We start from the raw sequence: 20,630 nt of genomic DNA, 5'->3' as shown, positions 1-20,630 counted from the left end.
ATTGTAACCGGTGAACAATAAAAATCGACGTCACGTAAAACTCAATATATTTTAAAACGAACAGAGAAAAAGTGTCAAAAAAGTATAGGAAATGTAAAGAACCCCGATATATTCCATAATTTACACCATACCCTCAAATATAAGCTACTAAATCACATCAAATATTTTTTCACCACAAAGGTGGCAAACAAGCACACAGCTCCTCTAATAGGAAACGGTCACTGTAGCTTATGTGCGTCTTCAACATTATGGTGTCACTTGCACGTTGCCGACCCTGAAGAAACCTTATTGGAGAAATCTTTTTGAAGAACCCCACACTGTAATGTCTAGGGAAAACCTCGCCAGGCTTTAAACCTCATTTTATTCTCTATTAAAAAGAAACCCCAGAAGTGCACTTTTATTATACAAAACCACAATTTCCTACTTCTGAGATATTATCATCGGTTCCTAAAATGATATCAATCATGCCGTGGAAATTGCTGGAAAGTTGGTTTCAATTACGGAAACTGACCATTTTTTATGTCTATACATATCGCTTCCTAACTGCACCTAATATTTAAGACGACTGATCTAACCTGAAAGAAGGAGATTCGTTTACCAGTAGCAAAAAATAAATTTTAATAAGTGCCTTCCAAAAAAATCCAAATTCGACTAATATTTGTAGCTCTTAACATTTATTTTATTTTTATTTTATTAAGTTACCTCTCTTTATACAATTAATAGAACTTACTCCAGTGCATGAAATGTGGTCCTGTACTTATTGTCCCCAAACGCGAATAGAGCTCAGTCACACACAGCTTGACGGAGTTCTTAAGAACGAATCCCAGCCTAAAAGTCAGAATTTTCAAAAATCTTAATCCTATTGTAATTATTTATATCGACTTTGCTTGCGTTCTAAATTCGACGATACCTGACTAATTTCGAACAGCTGTAAACTGCGCTCATGAATAAGGGCTTCTATTGAATTCGTTCATGAATAAGGAAGTCTATTAAGTCATAACTCACGATAGTTATTATTCAACAATCTCAGTCCTATTTGATTTATAATAATCACTTGCTTTATGCTTCGGAGGGCACGTAAAGGCATCGCCCAATAAACTAAGTTAGATAATAAAGATGGCTTAGAAACTCTTGGCACCAGATGGCAACATAGATACGAGTAGTAGTGGTACACCTGTATTAATCATTTCAATATGACAGTTTTAAAAAAAAAATTTTTAGCAACTTAGAATGCCAAACAAGCTTATGACCCAGCTGATAGAAAATGACAACCATCGCCTATAGACATGAACAGTTCCATGGGCATAACAGACTATACGGTGTCGCCTATGATACCCTTCACACGATACCATTGCAAAGGGTTATCCCGATATACCCTGTAATCTCATTGCCATATCGCACCATTTGAAACTGAAACGCAGCTATACGAACATAACTCTTTTACGGCAGATATACGAGAGACGACTTTTGTACAAAGTCTCCCTCTGGTCATAATTATGACAATTTTTGATTGCACTAAATAACTGCATACACAATATGCTAATATGGTGTCTCCACATGCCCAGACGAGCAATAGTCACGCTTCAGCTGCCTGAAGAACTATACGACGATTAATTTACATTGCTCAGGCGCAAAAAGTGCCACCAATTATGTGCAATCAGACAGCACTGTCGATTGTTGCTGGCCGCTCGGATATTTGTGAAAGCGATGATATTGTTAGTGACCTTAAACCATTGATTGTTCAAGGTCGCACTTTACGAAAGTGATGCAAGTAGGTACTTGAACAAACGTGCTAACGAGGACCATAAAAGAAAAATGCTCGTGGAAGTTCGTCTAATCATACGAGTATGTTATGGGAATTTAAGATATTTTAAAATTATTATTATATTGATTAAGAGCATTCATACCGAAATATGAAATATGAAGAAGTATAACTTTGCCTCTAGGTCCTTCAAAAGAGTTTTGGCCACAGCGAAGTCAGAGCATATTGGTAGAATTGGCAAGAGATTGGCCAGTTTACCTTCGGGATCTCGAGCTTTCTGGTCTCTTGCCAAAGCTGCACAAGGGAATTTCTGTCAGTCATCTTTTCCACCATTGCGCAGGGAGGATAACTCGTTGGCTCTGAACGCCAAAGAGAAGGCCGATCTCCTTGGATCTCTCTTTGCATCAAACTCGACGTTGGATGACGGAGAGAAACTACCGCCGACCATTCCGCGTTGTAAGAGCTCTATGCCGAATGTTAAATTCACGCAAAGATCAGTGCGTAGAGCACTTCTCTCCCTTGAAATCCATAAGTCGAGTGGGCCCGATGGCATTCCTCCAATTGTGCTTAGGACGTGCGCACCAGAGTTGGCTCCGGTTCTTACGCGTCTTTTTCGGCTCTGTTACTCATCAGGTATAGTCCCAAAGTTTTGGAAGACTGCTTTGGTGCATCCGATCCCTAAAAAAGGAAACCGCTCAGATCCAGCTAACTATAGGCCCATAGCTATTACTTCCTTATTCTCGAAAGTCATGGAATCAGTTATTAACGATCAACTGCTCCGGTACCTAGAGGATCGCCAGCTGATCTCAGACCGCCAGTACGGCTTTCGACGAGGACGCTCGGCTGGTGATCTTTTAATTTATTTAACACACCGATGGGCGGTGGCAATCGAGAATAAGGGAGAGGCCTTAGCTGTTAGTCTGGATATTGCGAAAGCCTTTGATCGGGTGTGGCATAGGGCACTAATCTCGAAACTACCTTCGTTTGGGTTGCCCGCGAGATTGTGCAGTTGGGTCGCCAGCTTTCTTAAGGATACGTAGCATTAAGGTCGTAGTCGACGGAGCATGCTCTGACTTAAAACCTGTGAATGCTGGTGTCCCGCAAGGCTGTGTACTATCTCCGACACTCTTTCTTCTGCATATCAATGATATGTTACAGATCAGTGATATTCATTGTTATGCGGACGACAGTACAGGAGATGCATTATACACTGGTCATGCAAAGATCTCGCGGGCACATACCGATGAGCTCCGGAACAGACTTGTGTCTGAAATCGAAACTTCACTCGATAAAGTTTCGATCTGGGGTGAACGCAATCTTGTTCACTTTAACCCTAAGAAGACACAAGTCTGCGCGTTCACCGCAAAAAAGACACCGTTTGTCGCATCTCCTCACTTTCAGGGCACTTCCCTTGATAATAAGTCGAGTCTGGGGATTCTTGGCGTCGATATATCTAGCGACGTCCAGTTTTGCGGTCATCTGCAACTAAAAAAGTTTATAATTAAGAATCGGAATATATTAAATAAGCGTTGCAAAAAGGGACAATTATTGAAAAAAACCACTTTGAATAATTTAAAATTGCATGATTACATTAATAAGTGTAATAATAAGTTAGTGGAAAGCCAAAAGTTATATGACATTGATACAGACTACCTAACTTCAAAAATCAATAGTTTAGAATCTTCGCTTCATGATTTAAATACAAAGTATATTATCTCTCAGAAACAAATCCAGGAGCATATTTTAGCAATGGATGATCTGATTGATGTCAGTAAATACAATGCTGACCGTTTTGAGTCGTTGACTAAGCATTGTACATGTAATCACACAAATATATCAAATAATAATTCAGTTGTAACTGTGCTGGAAAATGAAGTTCAGGGTGTTTGTGCCAGTGACTGTAACCCTAAGAGTAGCACAATGGTGTTCTCTGACAGAATAGGCTGTAACTTTGGGTCTATTTTATCATCTTAAGGGTGATTTATTAAACTTGCATGCCAGAAGCATCATTTACACAAATAATAAATAAAATTAAGTCTACGAAAATGAACAATATGACCACAATTGTGTTATTTTTTGGTAATAGTATTCAATTAAATAGACAGGATGTAATTAAAGGAATTGAATATTTATTACAATTAAATGTGTATAAGATTGTATTGTGCGCTTTTCCTTACACAAATAGACATCTTCATAAAAAAATTAACAGTAAGGTACATTACCTGAATAACTTATTACATACATTGACATGTCGTCATAGTGACATTTTGACATTTTTTGATACTAATAGTTTTACCAGAGGGACACTTTGTGATTTTTATTTGACAAAAGATACAATGTATCTTTCTAAATCATCTAAAAATAAAATAGCCACTTTAGTGGCTTATAATATTGACTACATGAACAGTTTACATGGTAAACTTAAACATAAAAATGCTGACATAACAGATAATTCTATTAATGTTTGTGACATAAGTACTATGACTGCAGATTTAAACTGCTCACAAAGACAAAGGGAAAGCAATCAGAATTAATAATTGTTCATCAGAACATACAAAGTCTTCCCGGCAGCGAGTTAATTATACAATTATTTTTAGAAAAGTATAATATTGATATTGTCTGTTTCACAGAACATTGGCTTAAAGAAAGAATATGATGTTCAATTTAAATAATTATAACGTTGTCAGCTGCTTCAATAGAAAGTCAGTTAACAGAATGATAATTGCAAGAAATAATATTAAAGTAAAGGAACGTGCTGACATTGTTAGACTTTCTATTGAGTGTTGTATAGAATTATCTTGTATAGAACTAGAAAATTATATCCTTATATGTGTGTACAGGCCTCCTAATAGTGATTACAATGTTTTTGAAGGGGTGATGGAGGATATTTTAAAAAAAGTATTTAATAGTATTAAAAAAATTATTGTATGTGGAGATTTTAACGTTGATATTCTTTGTAACACACCCACATGTACAAAAATTATTAGTTTATTTCAGTCATTTGATTTATGTCATGTCTTTCATGAACCCACTCGTGTAACTGCCACGTCTGCTACTTGTCTTGACAATGTTTTTTTGTAACTGCGAGTATACAGAAAAATTCATAATAAATAAACTTCCTTCAGATCACTGTGGTCAAGTTGTTAAGTTTAGCAGTCAAATCAATAAAGTCAACAATAATAAAAAATCAAAAAGACAAATAAACGTTTACAATATTAATAAATACAAAAGCGCGATTAAAAATAAATTGGATTTGCTGTTACAATCTAGTAATAATCCTGATTATCTTTACACCAAGCTAATTAATATTTTATCCGGAGAATATGAACAATTTTTCAAGAAAAAGAAGTTCATGTTAAATCTAAATTCACGGAATGGGCAACAGTAGGAATACTTAAAAGTAGAAATATTTTGTTTGATTTATACGATCAAAAAAAATATCGATTTGATGACAAATTCACCACTTATGTAAAAAATTATTCTAAAATTTTTAAAAAAGTTTGTATTATGGCTAAGTCTAATTATTTTAATAAACAAATTAAGCAGTCTTCTGACAAAATTAAAACCATCTGGAGCATTATAAATAAAGAAACTGGAAGATCTAAAATAGCCTGTAATCAATTTACATTAAATTATGATAATAAATTAATAACAACAACAAAAGATGTAGTTAATATTTTTGAAGATTTTTTTGCTAATATTCCGATTGATATTACATCTTCTCTGGACTCATCTCAATCTCGAGCAAAAAAATTACTAGAGACTAATATCGGTTGTTGTTCTTTAAGATTTAAATTTTCACATGTTAGCCCCTTTCATATCATAAAAATATTCAAACAGCTAAATTTAAAAAATACGGAAGACCTTTGGGGCATGTCTGTAAAATTAGTTAGTTCTTTCATAGATATTGTTGCTCCATATCTAGCCACTATTTTTAATAAATGTATTGATAATGGCGTTTTTCCACATTTAATGAAATTTAGCAAATTAATCCCACTATTTAAATCAGGAGATAAATTTGAGCCAGGGAACTATAGACCTTTATCTATTTTGCCAGTTCTAAGTAAGGTGTTTGAAAAGATAATGTTAAATCAAATGTTACATCACTTCAGGGTTAACGGACTGCTTCACAGTCAGCAATATGGTTTCACCGCCGGCAAGTCTACCACTGACGCAGGTGTTGCGCTAATGACACATATTTTCGAATCTTGGGAGAGGTCACAGGATGCTCTCTGAGTTTTTTGTTACATATCAAAGGCATTTGATTTTGTGGATCATAAAACGCTTTTGTACAAGCTCGAACATTATGGTATAAGAGATAATGATCTAAAATTAATGAGAACTTATTTAGAGGATAGGGTTCAAACTGTAGATATTGACGGTGTAAAATCTAAGGGAGCTAATATTAAGATGGGCGTTCCACAAGGGTCAATCTTAGGCCCCTATCTCTTTTTAATCTACATAAATGACCTTCCACTTTATGGTAGAGAAAATTGCAGATATAGTGCTGTTTGCGGATTATACTTCGTTAGTGTTTAAAATTGGACGTCAAAGTAATCAATTAGATTGTAAATTGTGCTATGTCTAATATTAAATTGGTTACATGTAATAACCTATTATTAAATTCCAAAAAAAAGTGTATAAAATTTACACTTCCTAATGTAAGACTAATAAATACACAGTTATTGCTTAATGACGAAATAGTAAATTTTGTTAATGATACAGTTTTTTTGGTATAACAGTGGACTCGAAAATACAATGGGGGCCCCATATTTCAAAATTGGCCAGTAGACTCAGTTCTGCTGCATATGCAATTAGAAGAATTAGGCAATTAACAGACGTGGCGACGGCTAAACTTGTATATTTTAGTTATTTCCATAGCATAATGTCTTATGGCATACTGCTGTGGGTTAAAGCAGCCGATATAAATACTATATTTGTTTTACAAAAGAGAGCCATACGTTCTATTTATGGTATGGGTTCAAGAGAGTCATTACGTCAGTGCTTTAAAGACTCAAATATCCTCACAGTTACTTCACAATACATTTATGAAAATATTATGTATACACGGAAGAACTTAGAGAGTTTTAAAAAACTCAAAGACTGTACAAGTAGAAACTTACGCAATATAAATAAGCTTATTTTATAAATGCCGTCTGCACAAAATCAGTAATTCATTCTATGGTAATTGCATAAGATTTTATAATAAACTGCCGGAATCTGCATTAAATCTGACAGAGAGGCAATTCAAATCTTATATTAAACAATTTTTATGTAAGAAAGCCTATTACAGGATAGACGAATTCATAGATGACAACATATCAAGTAAATAATTAGTTTATTAGCATACAACGTTATAATTTTTTTTTCTCATTGCTTTCTTGATTTAATTGATTAATTTTAGAAATATGAAAGCGTAGCGGTTTTTTGTATTAATTGCCGCATGCATTCTTATGTAAAATGTGAATACTATAACTATCAGATGGCAATTGTGAGTAGCTTTGACGTGGTCTAGTGTTTTGAGTAGTCATGCTCACTAAAATGTCCAGACTTGTGGCGGCGTGGTGGGCCCATTTACGCTTATGGTCGAGCGCAGTGATGGCTGGCACATCCGTCATACTCGTGAACGGGTGCTGCTTGTAGGGACTGGTCTGCTCTAATCACTATGACTGATTTCCTCTTATTAATTGTTTAACCAGTTGGTTATGTATTCAATTTTTTTTTTTTTCTTTTTGATATAATTGAATTAGTGCTAATTGGTGGTTTGTATTCACACAATTAAACTTAAAAATGTAAAATAATAATAAAATTATTTAAAAGAGCATCACGCAAGTTTCTTGCTCGTTCTTCTTGTGATGAGACAGCTTTCCGAACGAGCGGTAAATTAAAAAAAATGTAATGACTTTTCAAAAGTGCTTCAATGTAAGTTTATTTGAATAAATGATTTCTATTCTATTCTATTCTATTCTGGAGGAAAAAGCTAAGATAGCTTCCAAAAAGTTGGGGGTGCTCAATAAAGACGGTATTTCACGCCAGAAAAAAACTGTATAAAGCTCAAGTGAGGCCACACATGGAATTGTTCTCACCTGTGGGCAAGCGCCACAGTACCAACTCCTTCCATTAGACCGCATTCAAAGTCGGGCAGCTCGAATTGTTGACGATCGGCGTCTTACTGTCCGGCTCGACCCACTGAAACTGCGTAGAGATGTTGCATCTCTGTGCATCTTCTACCGAATTTATCATGGGGAGTGCTCTGAAGAATTGTTCGGATTGATACCTGCTACTGATTTTCACCATCGTACAACCCGCCATAAACTAAAATTTCATCCCAACCATCTGGACGAGTGGCGGTCCTCCACCGTGCGTTTTTCAAGGCACTTTCTCCCACGCACAACCACTCTTTGGAATCAACTTCCAGCAGCAGTATTTCCGAACCGATACGACAACATAACCTTCAAGAAAAGAGCATATTCCTTTTTAAAAGGCCGGCAGCACACCTGCAATGCCGTAGGTGTTGTGGGTGATTATGGGCGGCGGTAGTCACTTACCATCAGGTGAGCCGCATGCTCGTTTGCCCCCTGTGTTGTAAAAAAAAAAAAAAAAATGAAATGTTTTAAAAATTTTTGTTCATACAACAACAATAATCTCACTAAACATATGACACAACGCCATCTGTAACGAAACTAAGCAAAACTTGTATTGTGGATAAACAACTATACTTACCTACTTTTTTTTGGAACACAAACAGATATACTCTGTTTAGGTCACTGACACATGGTGAAAACATATTTTTGTATTTTATCTTTTGTATTTTATTTTTATAGTTATGTAACTTATAAGATTGTATGCATTTAGTTGTAAATTTACATGTAACATAGATGATTAAAATAAAATGTTTATCTATCTACTAAAGAATATAAATGTTTGTATTGTACGGGGTGTGTCGAACCCACAACCACGACGATAAAGTGCTGTGTTCAGTCGCTAGATCATCAATTTTGTATTTACCAGAGGGACACTTTGTATAAAAGTCGATTGCTTGGGCACCTCTGTCCCATTTGTGTTTCAACCGTGAAGCAGTTGTGTTTGCATGGCTGTGTTTCGGTTTAAAGAGTGGGTTATGGCGTGAATTTACTGGGTACAGAGAAATAACACCTGAGTCCGCAGGAATGGCAACGCATGAGGGGTATCATGGGCGAAACAGTATACTCTGTTATGTTCATGGTACTGCTCATGTCTATAGGCGACGGTTACCACTTTCCATCAGGTGGGCCGTCAGCTTGTTTGCCATTCTAAGTTGTATAATTTTTTTTTTATGTAAAGTTTGTTATAACCAAATGTTTTAAATAATCAGAAATATTTATATAATATATTAAAATTGTTCTATTATTTTTGAAAATTGATAATAAAATAATTCCCACGTTACTACACTACGGTAAGCTTCGGTATGAATGCTCTTAAGATATTAATATTTTTTTTATATACAAAAAAAAAAACAAAATGATAGTCCTAATGGATAATTGTAACAGTAACCGTGCTCCATAAACATAAACAGCACCCTGCACATGGTATAAAACACTTTGATGCCCATAGTACCCCTCATGCGGTACCTAAAGACTAATTATAAAATATTGAGATATAAAACCTGTGTTATTCATCCCATCCTGTAATTTCACTGATTTCACGTCTAAATACAATCTCATAATAACAGCTACCTGATAATACAAACATAAATGGGAACGAGATACCCATAAAGACGACTTTTTTTTACAAATCTCCGTGTAATAATTACAATAAAGGCTTTATTCTTTAGATAATTACAAAACTATACTAACATTTGCACACATGCGTGGGACATAGAATTGGTCTCCTTCCGGCGGAAACTCTCCAGCAGCCATATTAAAAACAATGTCAACACTATATACCACATAACGTTCTATATTCAAAAATGTTACAGAGTAACAACAAAATTTAGATACTTATTATAAAGAAAATTCTTTTATAACCCATTTTAAAATTCGAACGTAAACACTAGAGACACGCTGGGAAATGTCACGAACACTGAGAACTAAATTCTATAAACACAATCGAAGTAATAACATTGATGTTGTATGCGTGTATGTGAAAGCACGAGATGCACATAAGTAATGTGTGCAACAGTGCTTTGTTGGCGATGCTCTTTAATATTCGAATTACAATGACGGCGCTATAATCGTAGAAAATACTGTATAGTGAGGAATAGGTGTAAATTTTCGCAACTGTTCTATGTGTACTATAACAATGCACAATATATTAGATTTTAAAAAGTCAATTTATCATGATATGTATAAAAAAGATAAATTTTGTTTTATACCTAAATAATATAGAAATATTTAATTTAACTTGTATTGAGTAATTGCAGAAATTTGCATTTGCAGAAACTTTAGGAACTTTTGTAAAATTGTAACACTGTTAAAATCAAAATCAAATTAAAATCAAAAAAAGTTATGTCTTTTTTTTTTGATTTGTTGTGTTCAATATCCTAAATAAATATACGTAAAAAAATTAAAATATAAATATCTAAAATCAGTCAAATCAAACATACTACACATATTTAAGTGTAGTCAGGTTACGCCTCTTTACCTCTCGAATTGCTCTATGCAACCACCGAAGCGTACATACTCATTTTGTTTTTATTATTTTGGTACTTAAAACCATGTTATTACATTATATACGTTGCGGTTTCAGTTTCTAAGTTCAATATTCAATACTATAATTGCACATGTCAATGATTTTGAAGTAGGTAGTAGTAATAGTATAGTATTAGATGTACTATCTGTGGTAGTAGAGTATATGCTGTCCTACAACTAGGAAAAATATTGTTGTATTTTTTCTACCGCCTCACCTTAGAATGGTCATAAGTTCGATTCTCGCACTTGTATTCATGCCTGTCTATTTATATTTTTCTGTATACCTATATACCATATGGATATATCTAATATAATTACATATAAGAAATAATGTTTAAAATATTGTATGTCTATTAGTAATCTAGTACTCATATACTTCCCTTTTTTATTCCCTTCCATTTTTTTTTATGGGCGAAAATGTTATAGTAACCTCGCCTGCACTAACGGGATACGCTGGCGGAGCACCAGTGAAGGGTGATAGATGAGAATGAAAACAGGTCAGTTAGACCATCGTAATGAATTCATCAGGAATTAACCATGATAGTTTCCAGGGAGAACCGCGAAGAAGTCGACCTGGTTGGGTATAATACTAGTAATAGTACTAACAATCCCTTTCCCCCCCTTATGGGGAGGTTAGGTTACGTTCAGCAGTGTACAGTTAACAGCTGATGTGATAATAATCCATATACGTAACTACATATACTATGCAATATGTCCATTAGTATTTATTATTTATTTGAATTTTAATATCATTTGTTATTAATTTGAATACATTTTCATTTTAGTATGTTTACGAAAGCTTACTAAACGCCACCTTCACATAATGACTAGTGTTGGGTATTTAAGTATAAAAATAGTTATAATTGATGTATACTTTGATATATTGTATGTGTCAATTATTTTATTTTAATAATCACACGGGTTTTATTTATCAGTGGCGACGAGGATTAAAATAGCAAAAAAAAAAAAAAATGTCAGTGGGAAAACTAAGTGAGTTTGACGTGCAAGAGGGCAATTGGAAGTTATATATAGATCGGATGGACATGTATTTCAAGGCAAATACGGTTAAAGATGAACTGAAAGTACCGACACTTATATCGGTGGTTGGTGACGCGGCCTATGAACTTATGGTGAATTTGTGCAGTCCGAGTAAACCGTGTAAGAAAACATACAGTGAACTAGTTACACAGTGCAAAAGTTTTTACAACCGAAACCGTCGGTGTTGGCGGAGCGATATAGGTTTAGACAGTGTAGGCAAAGTAACGGTCAGTCAGTTGCACAATATGTGGCGCAGTTAAAGAAAATGGCGGCCAATTGTGAATTTAATTTAAATTTTAATGAAAATATGAGAGATCAATTTATTTGTGGAATATTAAGCGACGGAATCCGACAAAGGCTGTTTGCAGAGGAGAAGATAGATTTTGAAAGAGCACTTTCATTGTCGTTGTCTTTGGAGGCGGCGGAGCGGGACGCTCAGGTTGTCGAGAATAAGGAAGAAGGAGTTTCATTTCGCATGTTGCAAGGCAGGGCAATATCACAACGCGAAATAAACTTCACGAGTCCAGTTGTTGGGGTGTGGTGACATCCATCACACGTATAAACAGTGCAAGTTCAGAGACTATGTCTGTAGCCGTTGTAACCAAAAGGGACATCTACGGAGAGTATGTCCAGTAAAAGAACAAGGGTTATATGGAGATGATGCGGCGTGGACGGCTGGGCCCCGATATCGCGTTCAGCGGGGAGCTAATATCCAGCGCGGAAGGGGCGTCCAACGTAATCAGGAGATACGGAGCCGGGGGCGCGGTTATGGCACCGGAAACAATGCGAAGCGACTCGATAGCAAGGAAACTAGCCAATTTGGGTGCGTGAGGGTTTCGATGCGGGTCATCAGATGGAATATCTGTAGGAAGCTGACGGTAACGCGTCTGACAGTGATGAAGCAGTATATCAGATGTCTTTAGGACAATATAAACCGGTAAGCGTGACAGTTTGCATTAATAATCGAGTCATCACCATGGAAGTCGACACGGGATCGGCTTTGTCGTGCATAAGTGAAAAAATGTACACAGAATTATTTTTTGATATTCCGATAAATCCTTGTAACTTAATGTTAAGATTCTATGATGGTAGTCGAATAAAACCTGTTGGATTTATCGAAGTAAATGTAAAATATGGATTGTTATATAAAACTTTAGATTTGTATGTTATAAATAGTGGTACGACTAGTTTACTGGGCCGACAGTGGTTGGCGGAACTCGATATAGATATTCCTAAAATATGTATAAATAATGTTAGAAAGGATAATTGTAAATTGAATATTAATGATTGTAAAAAAAATATTTATTTCCAGATATTCTGAAGTGTTCGAGAATGGGTTGGGTTGTTATACGGGCGAATGCGCCGTTTTGCGCCTTCGGCCGCATGCGCAGCCCGTATTCTGCCGGGCGCGACCGCTGCCGTAAGCGGTACGAGAGCGGGTCGACGCCGAGCTAGATGCTATGCATGAGCGCCGGCGTCATCGAGCCCGTCGACCACTCTGATTGGGCTACACCGTTAGTAATTGTTCATAAAGCTGATGGATCTTTACGTTTATGTGTCGATTATAAGGTTACACTAAATCGTGTCTTATTAGTTGATAAGTACCCTGTGCCAAAAATCGAGGACTTATTTGCGAGATTAAGTGGAAGTACTATATTTAGTAAATTAGATTTGTCACATATTATGCACAAATACGGTTATCTGAGGACTCCACCGACCTCACTGTTATCAATACACATCGCGGTTTGTTCAAATACAAACGACTTGTCTATGGTTTGGCTTCAAGTCCGGGAATTTTCCAACGAATCATATATAATTTGTTAAAAGACATACCACATGTTACGATATTCTTGATGACATCTGTATAGGAGGGCGAACAGAAGAAGAGCATATTAAAAGTTTGATAGCTGTGTTAGAAAAATTGAAGAGTCATGGACTTAAAATAAAGAAACAAAAATGTATTTTTTTTCGAAGGAAATAAAATATTTGGGCTACATTATAAATAAAGAAATTTAGGGCAGACCCGGAAAAAATTAATCCAATATTAAAAATGAGGGCTCCTGCCAATGTCTCAGAATTAAAATCATTCTTTGGAATGATAAACTTTTATGGAAAGTTTATTAAAAATTTAAGCAGTTATTTGAGTTCAATGTATGAGTTGTTAAAAAAAAATAATAAAAAGTGGGTTTGGTTAAAATGTCATCAATCAGCATTTGAAAGAGTTAAATGTTTATTAAGTAGCAGTGAGGTGCTCGCTCACTATGACGCATCTCTGCCGGTGATGGTCACGTGCGATGCGAGTGCACACGGTATCGGGGCAGTGCTGTCGCAGAGCGTGCCCGGCGGCGGAGGCAGTGGCGCGGAACGAGTCGTAGCGTATGCTTCGCGCGCTCTCACGCCTGCAGAACGCAACTATAGCCAAATACATAAGGAGGCTTTAGCTATAGTTTTTGCTGTAAAGAAATACCACCAGTATTTGTATGGTAGGCAGTTTGTGTTGCGGACCGATCACAAACCATTAGTTAGTATATTTGGCCCACGTTCGGGTATTCCCAATATGACAGCCAGTCGATTACAACGTTGGGCCCTCATATTATCAGCATACGATTTTAAAATAGAATATGTTTCGTCTGAAAATAATACAGCCGACGCGCTTTCGAGGCTAATAGCTGCTTATAAGGCGGAGGGGGAGAGGAGGAAGACAGTCCCGAGCAGACTTATTTACATTCGCAGCAGATGCTTTCCTGTTAGATTATAATGATGTAAGGAAAGAAACAAAAAGAGATCCCCTACTAAGCAGAGTGCTTAGATATATTCGGGAAGGCTGGCCTACTAATAATGAAATAAAAGAATTACAACCTTTTTTCAATCGTAGAAATGAATTATATACCGAGTTAGATTGCATCATGTGGGGACATAGGGTAGTGGTGCCGTACAAACTTCAGGCGAATTTTGCAGGAGCTACACGAGACACATATGGGAATAGTAAAAACGAAGAGTGTCGCGCGCAGCTACGTGTGGTGGCCGGGGGTGGACGAGGCAGTGGAGCGGCAGTGCGCCGCGTGCGCCACTTGCGCCAAGTAGCGGACGCTCCGCGTGCACACCAAACGCGCTCGTGGCCCTGGCCGAATAAGCCATGGTCTAGAATACATCTCGATTTTTTAGGGCCAATGGGAGGTGTTAAGTATTTAGTGATAGTAGATGCTTGTTCAAAGTGGGTAGAAGCGATCAAAATGAAGTCTACTACAGCTTCACAAGTTATATATAAATTAAGAGATTTATTTTCTAGATACGGAATTCCTAAGCAGATAGTGAGCGATAACGGACCGCCTTTTTCGAGCGAGGAACTTATGCATTTCTGTAAATTTAACGGTATAGAACATCTATTTTCAGCTGTATATCATCCTGCGTCTAATGGGGCGGCTGAAAATGCGGTTAAATTGTGCAAAAAGGTGATTAAAAAAGCGATATTACAAAAGGTAGAACCGGAAACTGCATTGAATCGATTTCTTTTGATGTATAGAAATACAATACATAATACTACGGGTGACAGTCCGGCTCAATTATTTTTAGGTAGATCCATTAGAACGCGTTTGGATTGTTTAAGACCTGATAGGGAGAAACACGTGTCAACAGCACAACGCAAACAGGAACTGGCGGCTAGGGGGACACAGAGGTATTTCGAAGTGGGTGATAGGGTATGGTATAGACAGTTCGGCACAAAAACCAAATGGGGAGAAGGTATAATATTGGAAAAATTAGGCAGCACTGATTATAATATTCAAACTAAGGACAAGTCCATTAAACACAGGCACATAGATCAATTGAAAAGGCACGATATAGACACACAAACTAACGGTAACACGGAACGTAAGGATTCATGGCTGTGTCCAGAATTGCTATCTTTGCCTATCCCGGGTGAAAGTGAGGGGTCGGAGGGCTCGAGGGTGCCGCTAGCGGGGCGGGCGGCCAGTCCGGCAGAATGGGGGAGTGCCAGGGAGCGTAGGCTACCAGTCCGTTATGGATTGGATGAATATGTAACGATCTGGAATCAAACATAATTATGTAATATAGATTTTAATCATAGTATATTTTATTCATAGTATATAAACGGAAGGGTGAATATGTCATTGCATAAATATTGTGTTTAAAAGTTAATTAAATGATTATTAGGAATTAAGGGTGGAGGTGTTGGGTATTTAAGTATAAAAATAGTTATAATTGATGTAGGTACTTTGATATATTGTATGTGTCAGTCGCGCAATAAACGGAGTAATAATCACACGGGTTTTATTTATCAACTAGTAGCAAAAGTAATTTTTAATCATAATTTATTATTTTATTTATTAGTATTTATTATTATTTTATAATTTATTACTTCATCTTTATGTTTTACTTCTACGCTTTATAAGACTGCACTGTTATTAAGGTCACATTAGATAACAATTGACAATTTATGCTGTAATAAACTTATCGTTGATCTATCGCCAAAATTTTTCAACACTACACCTGTAACAGCTATAACATTAGATAATTCCGAGTTGTAACGCCAAACAGGTTGCAGAGCGTTCACTTTCACACCAACTTTTACTTTTTGGCGGTCACCATTTACGCTTTTTGTTTTATGCGCCGTTTCTGCACATCGCCTAATCTGTATTTAGGGATGTCTGTTTGAACTTATAATAAATTAGGTAACCCATCAAATATTATATAAATATTGTAATTGGTTGGCTACTATCAGAGATTAGCGTGAACAAACATTGTGACACAGAATTTTGTAAGTACATTAAAATTAGCTGTCTGTAATTTCCATCTAATCGTGACCAGAATATATTTATTAATCGGGTTAATTTTAAGGCTTTTTTATATCGAAACTACATCTATAAAAAAGGCACCTCTGTAAACTAATATTATAAATAAGAAAATTTTGTTTTTTTATTCGTTATGAATAAAATAAAAAAATGCTTAAGCGCTTTTAAAAATCCTTTCACATATTATATAATGGCTTATAATGGCTATATTATCGGCGAGTAACGAGGGCTGAATTTTATTTTTAAAATATTAGGGATCTATATTGTGTGAAGCCGAGGCGAGTCGTCAGTGTACTCTAATGCAAAATTTTATGTAGGTATATTATTTGAGCCGTTAAGTTGGCAAGTAGCAACGAACAAAAATCTTATTTCCATTTTACATATATAACTTTACATAATAAGAATAATGTCATGATTTAAATCATCATCATCACAACATCATCGCATCATAGCATATTAAGAAATTTAAAGTTACAACGATCTTTAATAGTTCGGTTTTTTCTTCCAATTCTCCATCTCTTACTAGTCTTTTTTGTAATGAGTAAAAAAGAATGGTAACCCGGTCTGCGCTATCGGTATACACTAACGTGGCACAAGTAGAGATCATAGGTAAAGATGAAAGCAAGTCAATTAGCCCGTCGTGACAAATGTAACAAGAATAAATCACGATGATTTCCAGGGGGAACCGCGTGGAGGTCGCCCTAATACATTATAGAAATATACTCTATTAGAGCGGGTAATAGTATTGTTAAATCCCATTATTAACAATCTCTTTCCCCCTCTTGCATAGTCTTATAACATACAATTATAGAAAGAGATACTTGACTTCATGCAATTAGAGTGTAAATTTTTATTATGCATAAATTTTTTTAGTTGTTTTTAATATTTGTAATATATCCTATATTTCAAATGTCGAAAACAACTAACTATATTTTTATTGTTGTTTTTATAGCTGTTTTATTGTTTTAACTTTTTATCGATTTATTTTCTTAATCCTGCTGACGACACGGCTGTGAAACATATTTATGGGTAAGAGCTCCTATCGAATCTGAAACTAGTCAAACAATCGATGTAAATAATTATTATAACAATTCTAAGTTCCAGCTTAAATTTTTATTAGAATAGAGAACTGTAAAAATGGCATTAAAGATTATTGAAAGGAAGAGGGAGTTGCTATCAATAAATAGCTTTAGTTTTGTAGTGGCTCATTTGAATTTTTATAATTATCATTCAAGTATATGCTTCGTCTATATCTATGTATGTCTATAAAAATTCAACGTAATACATTATACAATTTTTTTATCATTTATCACAGAAACATGGTTCAAATTACATTAGTGACAGATTGAAACATTCAATCAATTTGTTAATTTTGAACTTTCACTTTGTTGTTCAATCAATTAATCTATTTTTGATTTGTACCACAATTACGAACATTAGCAGACTGTCTATGGTCGCTATGGTCGGGTCAATTATTCGTTTGTTTACATTTACTTTGAGTTCTATAGGAAATTGATTATACAAACTGTGTAACCGAGCTACTACCATCTATCGTACAACTCCGACAATTCATTGTTACTTTCAATTGTTAGCGCGTGCCCACATGAATATTGCGTGCTCATGCTCATACAATTAATTCTCGTGTATTGTTCACTTACTGTTCTGTGGCGCCATCTAATCTGATATAGTGTCTATTGTTAGCTAGTGATGTCGCTAGTTTTCGTTTAAGAATCTTTTCTGACAGTTATTTCTTTACGTCGACTTTATGCAGTTTAAAAATAATTTAAATGATCTTTTTTTTTAAATAAGGGAGTATCGAAATAGACTGGAGGTGTTTAACGTATGTACGAATTTAAATAAGTCCGGATCTTTGGTAGCAATTTGTAGCCTCAATAATTTATAGAAATTCAATAAATGGAAGTACGCTAGCTCGCCATATAGCATTCTGGTGGTTTTGGTGTTCGTATCATCTATGGTAGTTATAAATAAGTCAGATTTATGTACCTATAATCTAACGTTTACTAGATATGTGACTGTAAGAACAATAAACAATATGTCATGTAAACTAAATATTGGTGAGGATGGGAAGGCATAACTACCACTTGTTGGGGGGAAAGGGATTGTTGGCAATGGAGTTTGACAGCCCCACTGCTAACAATATGCCCTATTAGGTCGACCTCCACGTGGTTCCCCCTGGAAACCATCGTGAACAATTTTTGTTGAATTCGTCACGATGGGCTAACTGACCTGCTTCATCCTCACCTATCATTCTTCACTGGTGCCCCGCCGGTGTATACCGATAGCGCGGGTGGAGTTATCATTCCATTATCACCCATTAAAAAAAAACTACCACTTGTTAACAATATACCCTATCAGATCGACTGTCACACGGTTCCCTCTGGAAACTATCGTGGTTAAGGCTGAATTCGTCACGATGGGCCAACTAACCTATTTCATCCTCACCTATCATCCCTCACTGATGCCCCACCTATGTATAGCAATAGTGCGGGCAATGTCACTATTTCATTTTCATCCATTAAAAAAAGTCTGAATATATTTGAAGTAACAAAAAAAGATGCCAAAAAATATATGTAAAAATTAATATAAAAAAAAATAATATAAAAATACAAATATGTATATAAAAAGAACCGACTGGCCAAGCAATCAGCAACAATATGTAACCTACTAAATATAAATTTCAAAATTATATGAAATAACTAAACTGTGTTTCACAAAAAAAATTACTACAATTGTGGCTAAACCAAATTGTGTTGATTTGAAAACTGAACTACTGAACCGATTTTGATAAAATGTCTATGAAATCAATCTGTAAGTATATCTTCTTAGATAAAAAAAAGAAGAATTTTCCAAAAAAATTACGTAGTTATGAGATAACAAACATTAAAAATCATACAATCGAATAAACCTCTAATAGTTCCATTGCTAGCAATGTACCCTCATCAGGTCGACCTTCACGCGGTTCCCCCTGAAAATCATCGTGGTTAATTCTTACGGAATTCTTCACGATGGGCTAACTGACCTGCTTTCACCCTCACCTATCACTAATCACTGGTGCCCCGCCAGCGTATACCGATAACGCAGGCAGGATTACCATTCCATTTTCACCCATTAAAAAAAACCGAATAAAACTCCTTTGTTTTTGAAGTCGGTTGAAAATAAACCGCTCCGTGTGGAGCGTGTGGACGACGTGAGTGTTCACGTCGTCTTTATAAAAATGTATCAAGTATCACGTTTGACCAGTACAACTTGAAAGTGCCGCTTTCGGTGTCCTGTACGCTTTTACCCACCTTCCTTGTATTGATCGATGAAAGTGAGCGAGCTGTGGCAGGTTGAGAAAGAATCACCTATATGATTATATACCTTAATGGAAAGGTTTTATGCCGTTCTATTTTTTTTACGCCTCTCTAAATGGCAGCCATGCTCGGACCGGCTGGTATGAAAATGTAACTATCTGTCATATATATATGGTAATAAAATATTTTTTCAATTCAATTCAATTGAATTTATTTATTTAACGGTATATAATTGTATCAATTTCTGTATATAAGACGGAGTAACCAGAAATTGTGCTGAAAGATTAACCTTTGTTTATTTTTTATTTGCCCTAAGTATTAATAGAAATATAACAAACTATTATCGATGTATAGATAGCTATCAAGAATTCTAATTTAATATTTAGATATCTGTTACTTTAATAAAGAATAATTTATTAACTTAAATAAAGTATAATTTTCTACAACGCTTCATTTCTCTTTCTACACTATTGTTATAAAGAGGAAGGATTTGCATTTTTGTGTGCATGTATGTTTGTAATGAATAAACTCAAAAACTACTTTGCTGATTTCAAAAATTCTTTCACTATTAGAAAGCTACATTCACCCTGAGTAACATAGGCTATATTTATTGCTATAAAAGATTAGGGATCTTTACTAAAACTTCAGTAACGTAACTTAAGGTAAAAAAATATAAAAAAAAATGCTATAAAATATTTTTCGTTGCATGCACTACGAAAACTATTGGTAATAGAACAAAAGTATGTTACAACATTGAAGAAAATATCAATAACTACAAAAAACTTCTCGATAATATATATCCAACTAATATCGTTATGTCACAATAACCACTTTTTAAAATGTTGTAAAAAAGCCCACCCGTGCGAAGCCGGGAGGAGCCGCTAGTCACATAATTATCACATCACCACACACTTATAAAAATATTTTCTGGAAATAATTTATATAGTAAAACAACATGTGCCGGCTACAATATATAATCAGTAAAATATATAATTTTATATAATTTTAACAATTTCTATATATCATAGTATACAAT

The 20,630-nt window shown here is 35.3% G+C and overlaps 2 protein-coding genes and 1 pseudogene across 3 annotated transcripts in view; 2 read left to right on the top strand and 1 right to left on the bottom strand.

Moving 5' to 3' along the window:
• LOC113516261 (espin) overlaps positions 1 to 20,630 on the bottom strand; it is a 138,862-nt gene that overhangs the window by 99,202 nt on the left and 19,030 nt on the right. The window contains exon 1 of one of the 2 annotated variants that reach the window (XM_052895191.1): positions 9,598 to 9,888. The exons of the other annotated variant lie outside the window; for it this stretch is intronic. Coding sequence (XP_052751151.1) covers positions 9,598 to 9,692 — 95 coding nt within the window. The 5' untranslated portion in view covers positions 9,693 to 9,888. Of the gene's footprint in view, positions 1 to 9,597; positions 9,889 to 20,630 lie in introns of those variants that run through there. 2 annotated transcript variants of the gene reach the window in all.
• On the top strand, positions 11,359 to 12,893 carry LOC116413025 (uncharacterized; annotated as a pseudogene).
• On the top strand, positions 14,376 to 15,530 carry LOC113519476 (uncharacterized protein K02A2.6-like). The gene has a single exon (XM_026904594.3). The coding sequence runs from the start codon at positions 14,376 to 14,378 to the stop codon at positions 15,528 to 15,530; it is 1,155 nt and encodes a 384-aa protein (XP_026760395.3).

The sequence above is a fragment of the Galleria mellonella genome, unplaced genomic scaffold (genome assembly GCF_026898425.1).
Source record: "Galleria mellonella isolate WM207_F2 unplaced genomic scaffold, CSIRO_AGI_GalMel_v1 utg266, whole genome shotgun sequence".
Lineage (NCBI taxonomy): Eukaryota > Metazoa > Arthropoda > Insecta > Lepidoptera > Pyralidae > Galleria > Galleria mellonella.
Note: the sequence above shows the minus strand (reverse complement) of the source record. Positions and strands in the feature narration are given on the sequence as shown.

Excerpts from the sequence above, each read along its gene's own strand:
- LOC113519476 (XM_026904594.3), top strand. The coding sequence starts at position 14,376 with ATGTGGGGACATAGGGTAGTGGTGCCGTACAAACTTCAGGCGAATTTT.